At 43.6% G+C, this 23593-nt stretch overlaps 1 protein-coding gene across 5 annotated transcripts in view; it reads left to right on the plus strand.

The window, feature by feature from the left end:
• The first annotated feature begins 12581 nt into the window (after positions 1-12581).
• Positions 12582-23593, plus strand: part of NKTR (natural killer cell triggering receptor) — a 36042-nt gene continuing 25030 nt past the window's right edge. For 2 of the 5 annotated variants that reach the window (XM_063452781.1, XM_063452783.1), the window contains exons 1-3: positions 12583-12682; positions 17281-17355; positions 23112-23186. In XM_063452781.1, coding sequence (XP_063308851.1) covers positions 17298-17355; positions 23112-23186 — 133 coding nt within the window. In that variant the 5' untranslated portion in view covers positions 12583-12682; positions 17281-17297. Of the gene's footprint in view, positions 12683-17280; positions 17356-23111; positions 23187-23593 lie in introns of all 5 variants that reach the window. The other 3 variants (XM_063452782.1, XM_063452784.1, XM_063452785.1) reach the window with 2 other exon arrangements.

The following is a 23593-nucleotide window of genomic DNA, read 5'->3' on the forward strand; positions in this document are numbered from 1 at the left end:
ATCAACAGTCATAACAATGGGGTATACAGGATTACTTGCACATTTTTAATTAGTTAGGAATAGGATCATCATGTTTAAGCATAACAATGGTGATACTAGTAGTGTTCGGCTTTACCATATATCAGTTTTAGTAATAGTAATATCCTGACAGTATAATATCATAAATGAGCATAGTTAAGCTAACCGTTGCTTAATTGAGAGGGTTACTGACTACAGGTCTAAACCTGAGGTGATGGGTCGCATTCTATAGAGTATACCATTCTAGGTAGTTAAGCACATATGTAGTTGGAGAGCAAGATGTTCGCGTGACCTCAGCACCTGTGACAATGGGACTTTACTTCACCCACATCCCCCAGTGGGAAGAAGTGCCCAGCATGAACTCTGGAGCTCAGTCGCAAATAATCTCACCAAGAGGCACATGCGTATTAGCAGCTGCATCATACAATAACATAACATAAAATAACAGTTTAAAACACAGTGCCTGTTTTGTGGGCTAAACCTGCTGGGTTGCGCTGCGGAATATGAGTAGTCCCAGGGGCTGTTCAGGCTTTTTCTTTTTTGTCATTCTTTGCTTCATTGAAGCGCCACGGGAACGCAAGGAAGAAAAGGAGACATATAACCGTAAATATGCACATGAATACAGTAAACAATAACATCTGTATATTCTTACATAAGTGCCTGCTTCATTCTATGAGTTAAGTAACATTGCGTTCTCAGTTTAGCTAGTCAAATATAATCATTACATATTAACCTACAAGCTGTTTAATACAGGCTAGGGCTAACGAGTGGATCAAAATCATAAGCGAAGGTTAAGTATATGGCAGTGGGTCAATACTAGTAAGCTCGGAGGTACATTGCTGATTGAAACTGATGGCAATACACAGGGGCGGGCTGGGCCGGGGGGCAGGGAGGCAATTGCCCCCCAGGCTACCCGAAATTATTTTAGGACCGGCCGCGGCGGGCCGGCCCTTTAAATGCTGCAGCATTTAAAGAGCGCTCAGACGGCTGCAGCTGCTTCTCCCTCCCCTCCCCTGTAGGTGGCCGAGCTGAACTCCGGTCCGCGGTCCCGGCCGGAGTGATGGGAAGGTGCACACTGAGTGTGCACTTCCTGTCAGTCCGGCCGGGTACAGGAAACAGAAACTCCTGTTCCGCGCGGAACAGGAGTTTCTGTTTCCTGTACCCGGCTGGACTGACAGGAAGGTGCACACTGAGCACCTTCCTATCACTCCGGCCGGGACCGCGGACTGGAGTGCAGCTCGGCCACCTACAGGGGAGGGGGTAAGAAGAAGGGGGGGGGGAGAGTTAGAAGAGGGAAGGGGGGAGAGAGTAAGAAGAGGGAAGGGGGGAGAGAGTAAGAAGAGGGGAGGGGGGAGAGTAAAAAGAGGGGAGGGGGGGAGAGTAAGAAGAGAGGGGGGAGAGTAAGAAGAGGGGAGGGGGGAGTAAGAAGAGGGGAGGGGGGAGAGTAAAAAGAGGGGGGGGAGAGTAAGAAGAGGGGAGGGGGGAAAGTAAGAAGAGGGGAGGGGGGAGAGTAAGCAGAGGGGGGGAGAGTAAGAAGAGGGGAGGGGGGAGTAAGAAGAGGGGAGGGGGAGAGTAAAAAGAGGGGGGGAGTAAGAAGAGGGGAGGGGGGAGAGTAAGCAGAGGGGGGAGAGTAAGAAGAGGGGAGGGGGGGGGAGTAAGAAGAGGGGAGGGGGGGAGAGTAAGAAGAGGGGAGGGGGGAGTAAGAAGAGGGGAGGGGGGAGTAAGAAGAGGGGAGGGGGAGAGTAAAAAGAGGGGGGAGAGTAAGAAGAGGGGAGGGGGGAGAGTAAGAAGAGGGGAGGGGGGAGAGAGTAAGAAGAGGGGAGGGGGAGAGTAAGAAGAGGGGAGGGGGGAGAGTAAGAAGAGGGGAGGGGGGAGAGTAAGAAGAGGGGAGGGGGGAGAGAGTAAGAAGAGGGGAGGGGGGAGAGAGTAAGAAGAGGGGAGGGGGGAGAGTAAGAAGAGGGGAGGGGGGAGAGTAAGAAGAGGGGAGGGGGGAGAGTAAGAAGAGGGAAGGGGGGAGAGTAAGAAGAGGGAAGGGGGGAGAGTAAGAAGAGGGAAGGGGGAGAGTAAGAAGAGGGAAGGGGGGAGAGTAAGAAGAGGGGAGGGGGGTGAGTAAGAAGAGGGGGGGAGAGTAAGAAGGGGGGGAGAGTAAGAAGAGGGGAGGGGGAGAGTAAGAAGAGGGGAGGGGAGGGTAAGAAGAGGGGAGGGGAGGGTAAGAAGAGGGGAGGGGGGAGTAAGAAGAGGGGGGAGTAAGCGGGAGGGGGGAGTAAGAAGAGGGAAGAGAGGGAGTAAGAAGAGGGGAGGGGGGATAATAAGAGGGGGGGAGTAAGGAGGAGGGGAGATAAGAAAAAGAGGGGGGTAAGAAGAAGAAGGGGGGAGTAAGAAGAAGAAGGGGGTAAGAAGAAGAAGGGGGGTAAGAAAAAGAAGGGGGGTAAGAAAAAGAAGGGGGGTAAGAAGAAGAATGGGGTAAGAAGAAGAAGAATGGGGTAAGAAGAAGAAGGAAGGGGTAAGAAAAAGAAGGAAGGGGTAAGAAGAAGAAGAGGGGGTAAGAAGAAGTAGGAGGGTTAAGAAGAAGAAGGGGGGTAAGAAGAAGGGGGGAGTAATAAGAAGAAGGGGGTAAGAAGAACAAGGGGGGGTAAGAAGAACAAGGGGGGGAGTAAGAAGAACACAGGGAGGAGGGGGGGGTAAGAAGAACACAGGGGGGGTGAGAACACACAGAGGGAGGAGTGAGAAGAACACAGGGAGGGGGGATGAGAAGAGCACAGGGAGGGTGGGTGAGTGTGAGAAGAGACCGCTAGGGGAGGGTGGGGGAGAGGAGAGACCACTAAGGGGCAGGGGAGAGCTCTAAGGGACAGAAGGGACAGCTCTATAGGACAGGGGGCAAGACAGGGAGCTCTTTAACACTACACGCACACACACACACACACACACACACAATGCATCCCTATACATACACAGAAACACACAATGCACCCCTATACATACACAGAAACACACAATGCATCCCTATACATACACAGAAACACACAATGCATCCCTATACATACACAGAAACAGAACATGCTTCCCTTACACACAGAGAAACACACAATGCATCCATTACACACACACACAATGCAACCCTTACACACAAAGACAATGCATCATTTGCACACATACACAGAAACATACAATGCAAACCCTTACACACACATGCAAACACACACACAGTTTTTCTTACATACACACAGAAACACAATGCATCTCTTACACTCAATGCACACACATACAGACACACACCTTGCATCCCTTATGCATACAAACACAGATTCACACAATGCATCCCTCACACACAACCAGAAACACATAATACATCCCTCATACACAAATACACACTGCTTCCACTACACACAAACACACTGCATCACCTGCACAAACTGGTATTCCTATACACTACATACCATAAGCACACATATTAGATAACACATAACACATCCCCTACACACTCCACTCCCTGTGAGCGAGCTCATGGGTGGGTGGAACATATAAGTGGACTTATGAGTGGGCCTTATGGGCATACTCCCCGTCAGGCCCTGGGGCCCAGACCTTGAGCTGTTAGTTCATATGGCAGATCATATGGGTGGGGCATTGTGATGTCACATGGAGGGGGCGGCAAATTTATATTTTGTCTAGGGCGGCAAAAATCCTTGCACCGGCTCTGATCCTGGGCAGGTGCACCAGTCTACTGGTGACCCACAGGAGGGGAGTGCACTGATTGCACTGCACTCTCCTCCTGCCCAGACCCGTCTTGACTGTAGTGCAAGTGCCCTCTGCCCCTAATTTACAGTGGCTCACACTCACAACAAGCAGTGCCTGGAGCCCTTTGCAGAGACGGAAACAAAGAGGTTCTGCGGCAGCTGGCCGTCCTGCAAGCATTACATTAAAAAGCTATTCCCCATGCAGCCACAGGTGGCGTTGTGCTGGGAGACTGTGATTACTCTTCACTTCCTCCCAGCCTACAGAGCAGCGCATGGGGGAGAGAGGAGGAGGCATGATTTAATCTTGAATAAATCCTCTAAGCAAACCTTTATAAATTTGGGGGGGATCAGCTCTGTTTCCACAGTTTATTGGTGTTTACTCTCATCTCTGTATTAATATTGAGGGATGTCTAAGTAGTAACATCAGTGTGTGTCAGCAGGGCCAGCCGTTTGGGTGGGCAAGCTGTGCGGTCACGCAGGGTGCCATGACAACAGAGGCGCCCGGCGGCCAACACAGCTCGCAAGTTGGGTACACCAGCATATTTAGTTCAAACGATTCGCTGGTGGTCCACTGGTGCGCACCAGCAGTAGGTGCAGTCAGATCATATCCTCTCCTTCGTGGTTCCGGCGCTCAGTTAGTGAGTCAGAGCACAGGCTCAGAGATTGTCAGCCTGTGCTCTGACAACATTGAAAGTCAGAGCCGTGAAGGAGCGGGTATGGCAAAGAGCTACTGATTAGCATAACATCAATATCCGTTATAAAACCAGAAAAAGGTGGGCATGGATGGTGAACTGATTTGGTGGCGCAATGGGCCACTTGACTGGTTTTGCCCCCCAGGCCTAAGGCTGCCAGCCCTCCCCTGGCAATACACTATTATTAATCAAAGAAATAAGAGACAACATCATTCACCTAGAGACATGTGTGAGTTGTGTGACTATGTAAGTATGCTTTGCTAGGCTGTGTGTGGTGTAGCTTGCTGGCTACGCGAATGCAGGTGCTGTTGGCTATTTGGGCACCTTGCCTGCTGTATGTGCTCTGTCATAGCATGCCATGGAGCTGTCTAGTTTTATGAGTTAAGGCAGATACTAGCGTGGGATTTGTGTGTAAGATTTGAGTGGGCAGTCTGTAACCCTGGTGTGGAAGACATGGGTTTTCAATATGGTAAAACAAAACTGAAGCGAAATAAAACGGTAAAAAACCTCCTGTGGTAACTGTCTGATAATGTGGAGACAGAGTCCATGTTGCAGAGGAGAGTCAGTCCTTGACCACGTTTGCTCATCCGATTCCTGCAGAGGGGGCCGCGGTGACATCCACATGTAGCGTTATGTCTTCTGGCCATAATGGACCCTGGCGGGTCAGAGTATGGAGGAAGCAGGTGGGTATTCCGATTAGGCTCGTAGGGGGTGGCCAACGGCTGCTTTTGCAGGGTGGGCGCCAAGAGTACCTTGCAGTGCTTGTGTGTTGGTAGGTTTGCTGTGATGGAGCTCTCTGGCCCCAGGCCCGTGCTGAGGTCCTCTTTTCCGAGCTGCTGTCCGGGGGCCTTACATAGTCCAAGTCTCTCCTTGTATGGGGAGGATGGAGCTGGGTCGGGGTCTTGCCTTGCCGTGTGGGTAGAATGCTCTGCTTGAATGGTCGGTTCCGGGGAGCTGGTCTCTTGGTGACCCCAGGTCCAGGTAGGCGGTTGTGTCTTGTGGCGGGTGCTGTATAATGTTGTATGCCGCCATGTAAACCGCGGCCATTTCGTGCTTCCCGCCTCTGGGTTTTTGCCTCGAGGTCCCGTTTGGCCTTGCCTCTTTTGCCGCCAACTTTGCACAGAAAGCGTCCAGGATGGCATTAAGTTTTGACTCTAGGCTCTCCTGTGGTGTCGGACCGCAGTTTGTGCTTGTTCGCTGGACTCTGCTGTTGCAGGGGAGTGTGTCCGCCATCTTGTATGTGGGGTTACTCTCTGCTATTCCGATGCGTGGGCTGCCAGGAGCCATCCGCTCTGCAGTCAGCGGGGTGTGACCGGGATATCCCCCCCGGCCCAAAGGGGGGGAACGGGATTCCTTGAAGCCCTGCCGGGGGGACAGACAGGGGACGGGAGATCGGCCGTTTCCCCCGCCCAGAGCCGTCGCTAGGCCGCAGCTTCGCAATCGAGTTTTCGACGGGCGGCATCCCGGTTTTCCGGCCCGGGACACTCCAGCCGTCGTCCACGACAGGTAAGTACCTCTTTGGTGTGGGTTGTGAGTGGCAGGAGTCTCGGAAAGACGCTCGGGACAGTTGTTTGGTAGAGCGCTCCTGCAAGTTGCGACCATCCGCCATGCTGGTCAGGCCCCGCCCCCCACGTAGATCTAATTTAATGGAAATGGTAAATATAAATTAGTTCAAACCCTGGAGATAAAAGTCTCCTTTATCACAATGCGGCTAGACTAAGTTTTCTTGTAATTGTCCTATTTATAGTTAAATCCCCACCCCCCTCTCATAATATTGTAAAGCGCTACGGAATCTGTTGGCGCTATATAAATGGCAATAATAATAATAATAAAAATAATACAAATAATAATAATAGTTCGTATCAATTAGAAGGACAATAATAAGTTTCAGGCGCCATCTTACTGAAGCCTTTACATCTCACTCCATAAATGTTAACCCTTTCACGACCGCGGACGGTTCAGGACCGTCAGCGGTAAAACGTGCGTTTGGACCGCTGACGGTCCTGAACCGTCATAGCGGAAAACGGGCTGCAGGAAGCGATCAAAGATCGCTCTTGCCCGTACTATGATGTAACTATCTGCCAGACATCCCAGGCAGATAGTAACAGCCAATTACGGTGTGTGAGCGATCCGCGATCGCTCACAATTGGCTGCTGTCAAAGTGGGTGTTACAAACACTCACTTTGACAGTGATCTCTGCCCCTCTCTCCTCTGTAGAGTTTTGTGAGGCGAGAGAGACAGAGATCGTGATAGTTTGTTGCAGCAGAGTGTTCCAGAGAGTTGTAAAAAGTATCAGCAGTGAATTCAAAATCCATTTTAACCCCTTCCCTGCCAGATCTGTTTCAGCAGTGCATTTGTACTGTCTGTCTTTTTTTTTTTTGCCCTTAAAGGGTTAAATTTGTTTTAAAAATATTTGTCTTAGTCTGTCTTAGTCTGTTTTAGTCTGTCTTAGTCTGTCTTAGTCTGTCGTAGTCTGTCGTAGTCTGTCGTAGTCTGTCGTAGTCTGTCGTAGTCTGTCGTAGTCAGTCAGTTTCCTTCCCCCAAATCTCCATTAGATTTTTGTGACAGGAGTTAGTTTAGGGATTGCTGTTTAGTCTGTTTTAGTAAAAAAAAAAAAAAAAAAAAGTATAAAAAAAAATTTGTGTGTTTGTAATTTGTTTTAGTCGTGTGTAAAACATGCAGCGTATGTATAACTTGCAGGAGGCATATGCCTTCTTGGCGTCAGACTCTGACGCCACTGACACTGCGTCAGATTTTGACCCAGGTCAGTTTTCTGACATGTCTAGTCAAGACGACATGTCATCTGTGTGTGAGCCGGCTGAAGAAAGAAGCTGTGCTTCCTCTGCTATGCCAAATGTGGAGGAGGACTGGGTACCTCCACAGTTAGCCGAGCCCAACGTCCCCCCTTTTAGTGCCAACGCAGGCATTAATGTTAATGTGGATGGCTTCTCCCCAATGCAGTATGTAGAACTATTTTTAGGGGATACCATCTGGGAGGAGATTGCTTCCCAGACTAACTTGTATGCTACCCAATTTATTGACAACAATCCAGGTAGCTATACAGCCAGGGAGCATGACTGGCATCCCACAGATGTCCCAGAGCTTAAAAAATTCTGGGCTCTCACATCGCTCATGGGGATTATAAAAAAGCCATCGATTCGCTCATACTGGAGCACCAACCCAATAATGTCGAGTCCAGTATTCTCCCAAACCATGCCTAGAGCCAGATACGAGTTACTGCTGAGATTTTTACATTTCAGTGACAATACCCTCTGTCACCCTAGAGATCACCCCCAATACGATAGGCTTTATAAAATACGCCCACTGCTAGACCATTTTCAGGACAAATTTTCGGATGTTTATACCCCCCAACAAAATTTATCCATAGATGAATCTCTAATGAAATACAAAGGGAGATTAGGGTTCAGACAATACATCCCCTCAAAGCGCTCTAGGTATGGCATTAAACTGTACAAACTGTGTGAGAGCGAAAGCGGATACACATTTGCCTTTCGTGTATATGAGGGGAAAGATGGTCAACTGGACCCTCCTGACTGTCCTGACTCCCTGGGGACAAGTGGGAAACTTGTATGGGACCTACTAAACCCCTTGTTTAATAAAGGTTACCACCTTTATGTGGATAATTTTTATAGTAGTGTCCGTCTATTTAAAACCCTTTATGCTTTACAGACACTGGCCTGCGGCACTGCCAGAAAAAATTCCAAAGATTTTCCACGATCTCTCATAGATGCAAAATTAAAAAAAGGCGAATGTAAAGCACTTCGGAAAGCTGAGGTGCTTGCACTAAAATTTAGGGACAGGAAGGATGTCCAAATGCTCACCACCATCCATGATGAACGCATGTCCGACGTCTCTGTCCGGGGCAAAGTAGAGTCCAAACCGGTTTGCATCAGGGCGTATAATAAGTACATGGGTGGTGTTGATTTGGCTGATCAGCTTATGCAGCCGTATCTTATTTTACGAAAAACCAAAGCATGGTATAAAAAGGTGGCTATATATCTGATGCAAATAGCAACCCACAACTCATTTTTACTTTTTAAAAAAAATAATCCAGGGAAAATCACCTTTCTCCAATTTCAATTGAAAATAATTTCTTTAACAATTTATGGAGATGGACAAGTTCCAACAACGGTGCAAGCTGAGTCCAGACATTTTATTTTTAAGTTACCGCCAACTGCTAGAAAAAAAAACCCCCAGAAACGTTGCCGGGTCTGTTTTAAAAACGGGAAAAGGACAGACACCCCTTTTCACTGTCCTGATTGTCCTTCGAAACCAGGACTCTGTGTAGGAACATGTTTCAAGCAGTACCACACAGAACAGTTGTAAGAAGTGTTCCTGAATTTTTATTTTATTTTCTGTTTCTTTGGAAAGCAGCCATTTTTTTGTTAGTCAGTTTCCTTCCCCCAAATCTCCATTTAGATTCTATTTGCAGGAGTCAGTTTAAAGATTGCTGCTAAATGTACATTTGCTACCTGCACATTTGGCCTAACAAGTTTTCTGGCAGTAACACATAACCAGCTGTCCAAAACCAGATGACGTGTGCATAAAAACCAGAATAAAGAAAATACCACTACACTTTCTTTGGGGGGCAAAATGGTTGGGGGAAAGAAGTCAAAACACCCCATCCTCTATAACATTTGATGTCTACTTTATAAAAATATATACTATACATATTGGCATGATGGTAACATTAACTGGGGGGTACAAAAATATGTCAAACTGAAGATAGACCAAGCATACCTATATATCAAGTTGAAAAACTGACATGTACAAGTTCTGATTGTTGCCTTTTGGCCCCCAAACAACCCAGCAACCCTATACATAGGGGGTATCACTGTACTCGGGAGAGGTTGCTGAACATATTGGGCAGTGTTTGGCAGTGACACGTAACAGGATCTGTTAATTCATGCCTAAAGTACAATGTGTGTGACAAAGAAACAAAAAAAGATTACTATCCAAAAGTTTGACAAAGGCTGGTGGTAGAATTCAGTGCATGAAAAGTGTTAAAATACCACAATTTAAAATGCCCTGGGTTGTCTACTTTTCAAAAATATATGGTTTGATGGGGGTAAAATACATTGGCTCAAATGGGACATGGGCGCAGGTTGATTACATGTCAAAATTCCAAGTTGGGAAACTGATAAGCGCACCTGCCAAACGTGGCCTTTTAGCCCCCAAAGAACCCGACAAGCCTATGCATGGGTGGTATCACTGTATTCAGGAGATCTTGCTGAACACATATTGGGGTGTTGTTTGGCAGTGACACATAACAGGATCTGATAATTCAGGACTAAAGTACAAGGTGTGTGAAAAAAACTGAAAAAAATGTACTAACTCAATGTTTGACAAAGCCTGGTGGTAGAATTAGTGCATGGAAAGTGTAAAAATTCCACCATGTGAAATACCCTAGGGTGTCTACTTTTCAAAAATATATGGTTTGATGGGGGTAAAATACATTGGCCGGCTTCAAAAATGTCCCAAATAGGACATGCATGCAGGTTGACTACATGTCAAAATTCCGAGCTGGGAAACTGATATGCGCACCTGCAAAATGTGGCCTTTTAGCCCCCAAACAACCCAAAACACCTATACATGGGGGGTATCCCTGTACTCGGGAGATGTTACTGAACACATGTTGGGGTGTTGTTTGGCAGTGACACATAACAGGATCTGTTAATTCATGCCTAAAGTACAATGTGTGTGAAAAAAACAGAAAAAAAATTACTAACTCAATGTTTGACAAAGCCTGGTGGTAGAATTAGTGCATGGAAAGTGTAAAAATTCCACCATGTGAAATACCCTAGGGTGTCTACTTTTCAAAGATATATGGTTTGATGGGGGTAAAATACATTGGCCGGCTTCAAAAATGTCCCAAATAGGACATGCATGCAGGTTGACTACATGTCAAAATTCCGAGCTGGGAAACTGATATGCGCACCTGCAAAATGTGGCCTTTTAGCCCCCAAACAACCCAAAACACCTATACATGGGGGGTATCCCTGTACTCGGGAGATGTTACTGAACACATGTTGGGGTGTTGTTTGGCAGTGACACATAACAGGATCTGTTAATTCATGCCTAAAGTACAATGTGTGTGAAAAAAACAGAAAAAAAATTACTAACTCAATGTTTGACAAAGCCTGGTGGTAGAATTAGTGCATGGAAAGTGTAAAAATTCCACCATGTGAAATACCCTAGGGTGTCTACTTTTCAAAAATATATGGTTTGATGGGGGTAAAATACATTGGCCGGCTTCAAAAATGTCCCAAATAGGACATGCATGCAGGTTGACTACATGTCAAAATTCCGAGCTGGGAAACTGATATGCGCACCTGCAAAATGTGGCCTTTTAGCCCCCAAACAACCCAAAACACCTATACATGGGGGGTATCCCTGTACTCGGGAGATGTTACTGAACACATGTTGGGGTGTTGTTTGGCAGTGACACATAACAGGATCTGTTAATTCATGCCTAAAGTACAATGTGTGTGAAAAAAACAGAAAAAAAATTACTAACTCAATGTTTGACAAAGCCTGGTGGTAGAATTAGTGCATGGAAAGTGTAAAAATTCCACCATGTGAAATACCCTAGGGTGTCTACTTTTCAAAAATATATGGTTTGATGGGGGTAAAATACATTGGCCGGCTTCAAAAATGTCCCAAATAGGACATGCATGCAGGTTGACTACATGTCAAAATTCCGAGCTGGGAAACTGATATGCGCACCTGCAAAATGTGGCCTTTTAGCCCCCAAACAACCCAAAACACCTATACATGGGGGGTATCCCTGTACTCGGGAGATGTTACTGAACACATATTGGGGTGTTGTTTGGCAGTGACACATAACAGGATCTGTTAATTCATGCCTAAAGTACAATGTGTGTGAAAAAAACAGAAAAAAAATTACTAACTCAATGTTTGACAAAGCCTGGTGGTAGAATTAGTGCATGGAAAGTGTAAAAATTCCACCATGTGAAATACCCTAGGGTGTCTACTTTTCAAAAATATATGGTTTGATGGGGGTAAAATACATTGGCCGGCTTCAAAAATGTCCCAAATAGGACATGCATGCAGGTTGACTACATGTCAAAATTCCGAGCTGGGAAACTGATATGCGCACCTGCAAAATGTGGCCTTTTAGCCCCCAAACAACCCAAAACACCTATACATGGGGGGTATCCCTGTACTCGGGAGATGTTACTGAACACATATTGGGGTGTTGTTTGGTAGTGACACCTAACAAAATCTGTGAATTTATACCTGAATTGCAATTTATGTGAAAAAAATAAAAAAAATAAACTACCTATGCAAAGTTTGACAAAGGTTTATGGTAAAATGGCTGCATAGAAAGTATCAAAATATTCTTAGATAAATACCCTGGGTTATCTAGTTTAAGAAAAATATATACATGTGGGGTGTTTTTTGGAGATTTATGACATAACAGTGGTACAATGTCACTATTGATACATTTGAAAAATGTAAATTTTGAAACCGCAATTTCCTACTTGTACTTATAGCCCTATAACTTGCAAATAAAAGCAAAAAAACACGTAAACATTGGGTGTTTTTAAACTAAGGACAAAATGTTTAATCTATTTAGCAGTTTGTTTCATTCGATTTTGTAGATCAGTAAAATATTTTTTAAGTAGAAGTCAAAAAACACGTTTTTTTGGGTTTTTTTCACCATATTTTACTATTTTTTTTAAAGTAAATGATATGAAATGATACAAATAATGGTATGTAAAGAAAGCCCTTCTTGTCCTGAAAAAAACAATATATAACTTGTATGGGAACAGTAAATGAGAGAGCGGAAAATTACAGCTAAACACAAACACCACAAAAGTGTTAAAATAGCTCTGGTCCTTAACGTACAAACATCGCAAAAACAGTCCGGTCCTGAAGGGGTTAATCAAGTTGGGCGGGCGGTAGGTGTGTCTCTAGTGCGTGACACTCGCTGGAGCTCACTTTGATAGAAGAGGTGTGGCGGGCGGTAGGTGTGCTCTAGTGCGTAACACTTGCTGGAGCTCACTATGATAGAAGAGGTGTGGCTGGCGGTAGGTGTGTCTCTAGTGCGTGATACTCGCTGGAGCTACTCTTCCTGTCAGACAGAGGGGGGAGCAGCATGTGACGTCATGTTCCCAGCATGCAGTGCGGCTCGGGCCCACCGAGACAGACGTGGCTGTGCTAACGGCTAGCGAACGGAGGGGAGGAGACACGGTAACTGCCATTAACCCCTTCATTACCGAGAGCGCGCAAACCGCCATTAACCCCTTCATTACCGAGCGCCTAGTAACCGCCATTAACCCCTTCATTACCGAGAGCGCGCAAACCGCCATTAACCCCTTCATTACCGAGCGCCTAGTAACCGCCATTAACCCCTTCATTACCGAGAGCGCGGTGACTGCCATTAACCCCTTCATTACCGAGAGCCTGGTAACCGCCATTAACCCCTTCATTACCGAGAGCACGGACCGCCATTAACCCCTTCATTACCGAGAGCACGGACCGCCATTAACCCCTTCATTACCGAGAGCACGGACCGCCATTAACCCCTTCATTACCGAGAGCACGGACCGCCATTAACCCCTTCATTACCGAGAGCATGGACTGCCATTAACCCCATCATTACCGAGAGCATGGACTGCCATTAACCCCTTCATTACCGAGAGCACGGCGACTGCCATTAACCCCTTCATTACCGAAAGCAAGAACATCCTCCTTACATAAATTGTAACACTGGGAATTAACCCCTCAAAGTCTGCTTCATATTCGCAGTGATGGGGTTAACCTGTAATGTGCTAGGGCAATGCTAGTGATGGGTTAACCTGTAATGTGCCAGGGCCGGGCTAGTGATGGGGTTAACCTGTAATGTGCCTTGGCCGGGCTAGTGATGGGGTTAACCTGTAATGTGCCAGGGCCGGGCTAGTGATGGGTTAACCTGTAATGTGCCTTGGCCGGGCTAGTGATGGGGTTAACCTGTAATGTGCCAGGGCCGGGCTCAAACTCCGGCCCTCCAAATGTTGCTGAACTAGAACTCCCATGATTTTCTGGCTATCTATGTAATTTAAAGAATCATGGGAGTCGTAATTCAGCAACATCTGGAGGGCCACAGTTTGAGGACCCCTGTGTTAACCTGTGTAGTGTTAGTGCTGTGCTAGTGATGTTAACCTTTATAGTGTTAGCGCTGTGCTAGTGACGTGTTAGCCTGTATAGTGTTAGCGCTGTGCTAGTGACGTGTTGACCTGTATAGTGTTAGCACTGGGCTAGTGATGTATTAACCTGTATAGTGTTAGCACTGTGCTAGTGATGGGGTTAGCCTGTATAGTGTTAGCGCAGTGCTAGTAATGGGGTTAGCCTGTATAGTGTTATCACTGTGCTAGTGACATGTAAGCCTGTATAGTGTTAGCGTTGTGCTAGTGATGTGTACACTGCTTGGAACTGTTGCTGTATTCCGCAGTGTCCAAGCATCCACTGGGTGTGTTGGTGACACAGGTCCGCTGTTATTTTATTTTATTAAAGAAATGGCCATTATTGCTTTCAGAAAAGTGAGCCAAGTAAAATATCCACTGCCACGTGTATAAAAGAGAAGTATTTAGGAATGTGTTGTTTAACATAATACATTCATTAGCTTGTATGATATTGCTTAATCTGTATAATGTGCGGCATAAAATAATTTGTATCTTTCAAATTCCTTTTATTCTTAACTATTATCCCAAAAACATTTTTCCTCATTTGTCATGTATTTTTTATAATGGCCGTTTTCCTTAAAATTGTCCTACACCAATTCCTTATAATGTCAAACTTCATAAAAGATAGACGCGCTGCAGGCTGACTGCACGACCCATTATATTTGCAGTTTGTGTTTCTTGCAGGTATTTTCAGTTCTGTGTCCCTTTCTAAATTTTAACAGGCAATCTTGTGGATATCAGTGAAATAAAACAATAGCATACATTACCAGCTGTGTTCATTGATGAAACCCTAGGTTTAGTCTATAACTTGAGGCACACTACATAAAATAAAGGAAAATTAAACAGAAGGAAAACATGCTTTACCTGCATTACTAGAATAAGAAGATGAGAATTCTGGGACGGTCTATGTTATTCTTATTGTTCAAAAATATTTTGCCTGGAGTATCTTTTTAACGTTTTGTGGCCACCCAAGAACTAGCTATATCATGGAAAATATCACTGAGGAAAAGTGACGCGCACAAAACCTTATTCTTTTAAAATGTTTAACATTCGCTGGTTTCAATCGGCAGCACATTCTTTATTGTAAAGCGCAATATAAATACCACCTATAATAAAATACCCTAACCATAAATATATCTCCAAAAGTACAAGATAGCACTCCAGGGACTTCCAAGTTGAATGAATAAAACGTAGCTTTTATTAGCTCAAAATAAAAATCAACGTTTCAGTCTGTATCATAAGGATGAAAAGTCTGTGATACAGACTGAAACGTTGATTTTTATTTTTCAATTTGGAAGTCCCTGGAGTGCTATCTTGTACTTTTGGCTGTATCTGTTTGCTGATAAGCACCGGGCAAGTACATCAAGGAAGGTGGAGTGCATTACTATTTTTATATTTATATATATATATATATATATATATATATATATATATATATATATATATATATATATATATATATATATAAAAAAAGGAAAAAACCTTGCACTCCAACTCACTTTTGTTTGTAGACCCGGTGCTCGATTGCACTAATAGATATCTGTAAGAAAAAATCAGCACTCCCAGGATTTATACGAAAAAAATAAATTTGGTCTTTATTCCAGAAATCGACGTTTCAGTTCCACTAGGGAACTTTCATCAGGACAGAATACCTGTTCATCTGTCCTGATGAAAGTTCCCTAGTGGAACTGAAACGTCGATTTCTGGAATAAAGACCAAATTTCTTTTTTTCGTATAAATCCTGGGAGTGCTGATTTTTTCTTACAGATATATATATATATATATATATATATATATATATATATATATATATATATATATATATCTCCGTATTTTCTGCTCCATAAGACGCACTTTTTTTCCCCCTCAAAAGTGAGGGCAAATGTCTGTGCGTCTTATGGAGCGAATATGAAGCTTTACTTACCTGTCTTGTAGCGTGGGCCGGCTTCACAGCGCGCACCGCAATACAGGAACTTCAATTTCAGGTTCCGGTTTCCGGCGGGACTGAAAGGAAGTGCGCACTCAGTGTGCACACTTCCTTTCAGTCACGCCGGAAACCGGAACCTGAAATTGAAGTTCCAGTACCGCGGTGCGTGCTGTAAGGCCAGCCCACGCTACAAGACAGGTAAGTAATTATGGGACAAGGGAAGGGGAGGGGGACAGTATGGGAGAGGAGAGAAGACTATGGGAGGGGGGGGGGGGAGAGAAGACTATGGGAGGGGGGGGAAGAAAAAAATAAATATTCTGAACAAACTGTCCCATTTCCTCTAAAAACTAGGTGCGTCTTATGGAGCAAAAAATAAGGTGTGTGTGTGTGTGTGTATGTGTATATATATATATACTTTGCACTCTCCTATCAGTTACTCGATACAAAAAAATGCCTAGATTCTTACCCGCGATGTAGATCTAATTCAAAATAAAGATAAGGGTGCACTCACAGGACTTTCCAAAAATCATCAGTGTTTTAATATGTTAGAAAAACAAATCCCATCTGTGCTCCAAATAATCAACGTTTCAACACCATTCTATTAATACCGCTGTTTATATGCAAAGTTCCATTCTACATGTATGTAACAGGTGTGCTTCTAAACGTTTGTTAGCCTTTGTTTTCCACTTCAGGCCTACATCATGGTTATAGTGTCAGCTATAAATATCAGCTAGAGATCAGATTAAAGCTTTGGTATTCCCGACAAATATTTGATGTTTGGAACCTGCTCCCTGCTGCAGTTGCTGCACAGAAGTTGCCACATATCACTGCTGGCAGACTATGTATCGAAGGGCAGTGGGCACTGACAGCTTGTGCATTGAGAGAGCGATGGGTACATGGAAAGATACAATGTATTTTTCCTGCACTCACAGATCTAGTAATGCACCATAAAAGTGTCATTGAAATGCCCCCTGTTAGGGTTAGGGCTGTCAACAAGCACCCATTGCCATTTGGCAGGGGTGCTGGTTTGTACCTGAGCTAATTATACACATCTCGCAGCAAGGAGAGAGAAAGGCCCTTAGTGGGTGCAGATCCTATCTTTGGGCCCCTGGAAGTGAGCTAGCTGTTTGTATTTTTATGTAATATTTCCATCCCACAAAGTGGAACTATGGGGTTTATTCACTGAAAATGAAATAGTGGAGACATTGAAAATGTCATGCCTGTTTGAATTAAACTCATAAAAGTATCTTTGGTAATAGTGACAATGGGGGGAGGGTAGAGGAATCACAAGCTGTGTTTTCTAGTTCAACTATTTTGTCCTAAAATCTGCAATTCTCTTATTATTGTTTTATAAGTCTTAGATGAGCGAGTGAAACTCATCCTCTCCCCAATACCTAAGAATAGTAATTACAAATCTACCAGTCAGTAAAATATAGAATGTTAGTGTTAATCTCTGGCTCACGAGAGGCAGTACATTGTGGTTGTCTGGTTAGAGAAAGGGCTGTGTATTCCTGGGTTTAGAGGGAGGTGTTTCACTTGATTTCCTTCCAGAGAAGGCAGAACCGGATCTACAAGTTGAATTTTCAAGCATTTTGTTCTTCGTTTGTCCTGGGCATTAGCAGATGTACTACTGCTAGTCTGTTCTTCAGCTCATTTTAAATCCCGTGTGTAAGACTTTTTTACCCTTTGTTTATTTAAAGGTACAGTCCTGGTTATCATGGGGGAGAAAGCTCGTCCCCAGTGTTACTTCGAAGTTGAAGTTAATCGGGAGCCAAGTAAGTACCGTTTCTCCCTCTTATTATTATGACAGCTGTGATTGAATCAATTCTATTTTTTAATGTTCACAGAACTCCACAACATGTTTCTGTGTATTTTATTTGTACATTGAAATGATTTAAGCCAACATGATTGCTGTGTTTCAGGAAACAGTCATTTAACAACAAAGTGACTGTAAATACACTGTACATTATCATCACATGCCAAGTGTAAATCTCTGTCCAATCATTGATATATGTGCCATGAATTGACAGCCTGTTACTTTTTCACTTTTAAAGATGAGAATGTCTTTAGATTCCTATACATAGTAATTTAATTAGATTAAATCCCCAGAATTCTGTGTCAAATCAAGGAGTGGTTCAGTAATGACCCCGTTCCATTGTAAATAATGTTCTTAATCTTTTAGAATTTGTATTCCTGCAATAATGTGAAACACAATAAAGCTTTAATTTTGAGATTCGGTTTTCGTTTCACCACAATTCCTACTTTAATAATTAAACCTAATGTGTTTTTAAACTGGTGTTGCTCAGAGAGATTAAATATGATTATTAAAAAGGAACACACCAGCAATATTGTGTCAGTCTTTGAGGAAATTAGCAGGGCAAATAGAATAATCTGGAATTTTCACAGCTTTGTTATCCAACCTTGCTTTTTCAGTTCATTTGGTGTTTATTCAGTAAACTCGGAATTGTGTGGAGGTGACAATTAAATTTCTAATTTAGGACTGTTAGACAATATTCCTTCACCACAACTCGTGGTATAGAGCATAATCCCTTTAGTTTACGTTTAGTTAAGTTATTGGGTTAAACTCTAACTTTACCTAAGATTTGTAAATCAGGTTTTATTTTATTTAAATAGCCATTTCTACTTCAATGCATTTAAAATAAAATAATGACTGAGTGCGTTGTTTTGGCTATAGGTTTTGTGAAAACTGAACGAATTAGTAACGTGTCTGTTTTCATATTTATTGTGCAAAGTTGTATGAAACATTTATGGTATATTGCCATACTGAATCTATTGTTAAGAACTGGCGATACTGCCGAAGTAGTGAGTGTGGGTTTACAGTTCAGATGTCAGAGCTCGATTAGTCCCTTCGTTATTGGGAAGCAGTGTGTTGAAAATGGAGTGTTTCAGAGGATCATAATTATAAATAATACTCCAATACATCCGATTCCTCAACTCTCCAACACTAACACGCCTCACTAGAAAAGTAAACTTAATCTGTCAGCCATAGAGAAAAAACGAAACAACGCAAATAAAGGAAAAGCCGCTGAAAAGATCTGCGTGTACTTATCTTTTATTTTATCTTATTTGTACAGTGTGGTAAGATGCAAACTAAGACTCATGCCTTGCTAGGTACTTCATCACAGTAATTAAACACATTAAAGGACCACTATAGGCACCTAGACCACTTCAGCTCAATGAAGTGGTTTGGGTGCCAAGTCCATCTAGGGTTAACCCTGCCTGCTGTAAACATAGCAGTTTCAGGGCTATCTTTATAGGGCTCTCTTTACAGGAAGTGTTTATGGAAGGCTGTGCAAGTCACATGCAGGGAGGTGTGACTAGGGTTCATAAACAAAGGGATTTAACTCCTAAATGGCAGAGGATTGAGCAGTGAGGCTGCAGGGGCATGTTCTATACACCAAAACTGCTTTATTAAGCTAAAGTTGTTCAGGTGACTATAGTGTCCCTTTAAATATGTATTTGTGTTTCCTTGTCAGAGATCAGATTATTCTGAAAATGTTACTGTTGGGCTCCAACTGAATACTTAAAGGGCCACTTCAAGCACCAAAACCCCTGCAGCATATTGTAGTGGTTGTGGTGCTCTGTGTATTTAGGGGATTTGACTGAAAATAGGGCTCTTTCCTCCACCCAAAGTATTACAATATCTTTATTATATAATTGGGGATTTATTCCCCCATCAAGCTTCCAAATGTTGCTTGTTTGGCTTTTGAGTTGTACAAATGCAGACAGAACACTTGGTATGTGTGTGCATATGTATATATAGTGTGTGCATATGTGTATATATATATATATATAGTGTGTGCGTAAAAAATAAAATAATCCTTTTGTTCCTTGACGAGTGGAACTTCCCAGCCCTGAATTATATGATGTATAGCTTGTTATAAATTCTTTACCAAGGACATAGGCTACAAGAAAGCCCTCAGGAGTGCTGTGCTCTTCACATCACATGTCCTGTAATTCTCATAAAGGGAGGCGGAGATCACTATGTAATGAGTTACGTCTATCTTCTGTCCGTACTCCCACCTCCGATGCTCGCTTTCAAGACTTCTCGAGGGCTGCACCGTTCCTGTGGAACTCGCTTCCCTCCTCCGTTTGATGCTCACCCAGTCTCCACTCCTTCAAAAAATCGTTAAAAACCCACTTCTTCATAAAAGCGTATCAATTAAACTGTTAATAGCTCCCGACTGATTCCTCTTCTGCAACTGTCATTAGTCTAATACTATCCTTACCTTTTGTGTCACTTTACCCCACTCCCTCTAGCATGCAAGCTCATTGAGCAGGGCCCTCAACCCCTCTGTTCCCGTGTGTCCAACTTGTCTGGTTACAATTACATGTCTGTTCGTCCACCCATTGTAAAGCGCTGCAGAATTTGGTGCTATATAAATAACATAATAATAAAGTAATAATAATTGATAGGAGAGAATTATATGTTGATAGAATGACAGAGAATACACATCAAGCCACTTTGACAATAAGTTTGATGATAATAGCTTTACCGTCACTTGTTGCGTGTTTTGTATTTTTTTTGTAAGCATCTCTCAAGATGAAATGTCCGCTTGTGTGAAAGTGGCCAAGGGTGGTGCAGACTGAGAGCTATACTCGCCATTAGCTGTCCTTCCTTGGCACTGCCATCTTATCATTGCTAGAATTATTTGGTTCCTGGTGAATTTATTATTAGAAAAATCTTGCAGGTTTGCCGAAAAGTTTCACGAGCATCTATTACACAATCTGCAAGATGTTGGCTGTTCCCATCAGCCGTCCAAACCGCTGGGTTGAGGGGAAATTTGCGGAAACTCATCCTTTTGGCAAAGGAGCAATTCCGCAAGATAACGTAACCACTACCTTGTCTTATTCTTTGATTATGTTATAACTTTTCAGAAATATTCTGTGTTTATGAAAAGGTCAGAAGTGTCAGAGTAAGAGAATACGGAATAGCCGGTTTGCTGTTTCTCTAAAAGAAGGCTTATTCACCAGGCCTAGTGAAGTTGGAAGTAAAATTATAGTGAAGGCTGTGAATCAAATCATTATTTGCTTTCCTCTTCAGTTGGAAAAATCCTTTTGTTTTGGTTTCAGGTGTAGTTGTTTTGGATACAATGATCAAATTACTTTCTGCAGATATTAACACTTTGTTTTACCGTAAGTGCTTTCATCCACAAATCACATACTGTTTAACCATTTAAATTTCAGATGTGTGTTGGCATATTGCAAGGCATTGCTTTATTTGCTCCTCAGGCACCCACGGGGCTAAAACCATATCACTGCATTTATTAAATTGTTCTCTTTATTTTATTTATAGTATTTATACTTTTCCCCGTCTGTGTGTGTACACTATTTGTGAGTTGTCATTGGCTTATGCACTGTGCAACACGAAGCGTGCATTTTGGCTCTCTGTGCCGTGATCACAACTGGTAGAAATTAGAAAAGCAAAGGTAGAATATATCCAATTGGCAATCACAATGTACAGATCAGGAATTGTGTCCTAGTGAAAGGATCACTGTCCACTTTTGTGGTGTCTGGAGAGTAGGACAGTTTCCGGCCGATGAATGAGGCTCTGTCAGATAGTGCTCCTTGGAACAAGTGTCTTCTTGTTATACAGAATATTTCCTTTCAGTAAAAACACACAAAGCAAGAGAGGTTTCACAGCTTCCTGTGTAAATGATTGTTTGATCCACTATTTGCACAGAGAGTAAATATTTATCATGGGGAACCTTTGAATCGCTGGTAAAGGGACGTTTTCTTTTCGGTTTGTTCTTCTGGATCTTTGAAATACAGTATATATTTTTTTAAATATGGCAATATGTGGCAATGAAGACATCGTAAAACGTGGGACTGAAGGATGATTCTGCAGAAATCTTAAATTGCATAATTTTCTCATTGCACACATATTATCGTTCTATACATTTCTATAAATGTCATCCCCCAGCCAACAAAAAAAGGAGACGTCCTGGTTACCTGTCACGAACGCACTTACCTGTGGCTCCTCTGCCGTGCGTCCGCCCGCCCGTGGCCGCAGCGGTCTCCTCTCGGTGCACGCAGAGGACTCCGGCATTTCCAGCATCGTGCACAGCCCACCGGCGTTCCCGCAACACGTGGATGAGGTGTGGCAGCTCACCATGCCGTGACCTGCAGGAAGTGCCAGCCGCATGTGATTCAACTTTAACTAGGCGCCTGAAAGCCGGCCTCTTAAAGGAACAGAACACCTGAAATTGTTTAAAGGACTAATCACCTTGTAACCAATAGAATGTGAGAGGTGGATACCTCTCCCCTATATAATCACAGTGTACCTCTACCTTATTGCTCAGTTATACTGTGCTTATTGTGGTGTTACCTTCAGTGTGCCTATCCTACCTTATCTGATATCTGACCCTCTGACTCATTGCTCAGTTATACTGTGCTTATTGTGGTGTTACCTTCAGTGTGCCTATCCTACCTTATCTGATATCTGACCCTCTGCCTGTTTATCGTCTACGAATTTGGTTTTTCCCTTTGGTACTTCGCCTTGGCTGATTCCTGCCTCCTGGACTCCTCCCGTCAAATATGTGACAGACGTAACATTACCTGTGGCAGGGCTAAATTGAATCCCATTACTGTCCGGTGCCCGTAAACCTGCCTGTCCCAAACGTCAGGCGATATGATTTCCACATCCTGGGGGCTTTTGTATGAAATGTTTGCATTCACTTTCACGTTTGTTCTATACCAGGTCAATTAACACATAAAATAGTTGGAAGGGTTAAAGAATACTCCAGACTAGGAGTGACTCCTGATTGTATTTTTAATACATTGTATACATGTTGCTCCAAAAATATTTAAAGGACCACTCTAGGCACCCAGACCACTTCAGCTTAATGAAGTGGTCTGGGTGCCAGGTCCAGCTAGCTTTTACCCTTTTTTTTATAAACATAGCAGTTTCAGAGAAACTGCTATGTTTATTCTGAGGGTTAAGCCAGCCTCCAGAGCCTCTAGTGGCTGTCTCACTGACAGCCGCTAGAGGCGCTTGCGTGCTTCTCACTGTGAAAATCACAGTGAGAGCACGCAAGCGTCCATAGGAAAGCATTATGAATGCTTTCCTATGCGACCGGCTGAATGCGAGCGCGGCTCCTGCCGCGCATGCGCATTCAGCCGATGACGTCGCGAGGAAGAAGAGGAGGAGGAGTAGAGCTCCCCGCCCGGCGCTGGAGAAAGAGGTAAGTTTAACCCCTTCCTCCCCCCAGAGCCCGGCGGGAGTGGGTCCCTGAGGGTGGGGGCACCCTCAGGGCACTCTAGTGCCAGGAAAACAAGTGTTTTCCTGGCACTAGAGTGGTCCTTTAACAAAAAGACTATTTTGCCCAAAAATTCGTGGAAATTCACACTGAATAACCTGGATAGACTGTTGAGGCCATCCCCACTCCAATGAGATGTATTGGTTACAATGTGTAGAGTATCCCTTTAACTTGATGCCCTCACTGTGATCTCAGAGAAGCTGACATATTCTGAGTGAACTAAACTTACTTCATTCTGTTTTCCTTTCCAGTTGGTCGTATAGTATTTCAGCTCTTCTCCGACGTTTGCCCTAAAACTTGCATGAATTTCCTCTGTTTGTGTACAGGTAAGTGAACTTATAATTACACATTATGTAAAGAAAAATATATCTATTTTACCAGTAGAGGTTACCAGTAGAGGTACATTTAGCTCATAGTGAGGTCTAGGTGATGTTATTACTCAGTGTAATGGTCCCTTGCTGAGTTAAACTCACTAATCTAATACTGCAACTAGAGCTCAGTCCACCAAGCTGTCTCATAGTCAAACTTTGTATAAATAACATATAGTATCCATATGGACTGCGTCTGTACTGATATTTAATTTATTTTATATTTATATCTGTTCATGTATATAAATATACCAGAACCTACAGCTTAATGTTGTGGTCCTGGTGTCTATAGCCTGTCCCTGCAAGCTGAGCAATGCAAATGCGGCCTTTTCAGAGGCAATGTTTTCATTACTAGTTGCATTATA

The sequence above is a fragment of the Pelobates fuscus genome, chromosome 4, assembly GCF_036172605.1.
Source record: "Pelobates fuscus isolate aPelFus1 chromosome 4, aPelFus1.pri, whole genome shotgun sequence".
NCBI lineage: Eukaryota > Metazoa > Chordata > Amphibia > Anura > Pelobatidae > Pelobates > Pelobates fuscus.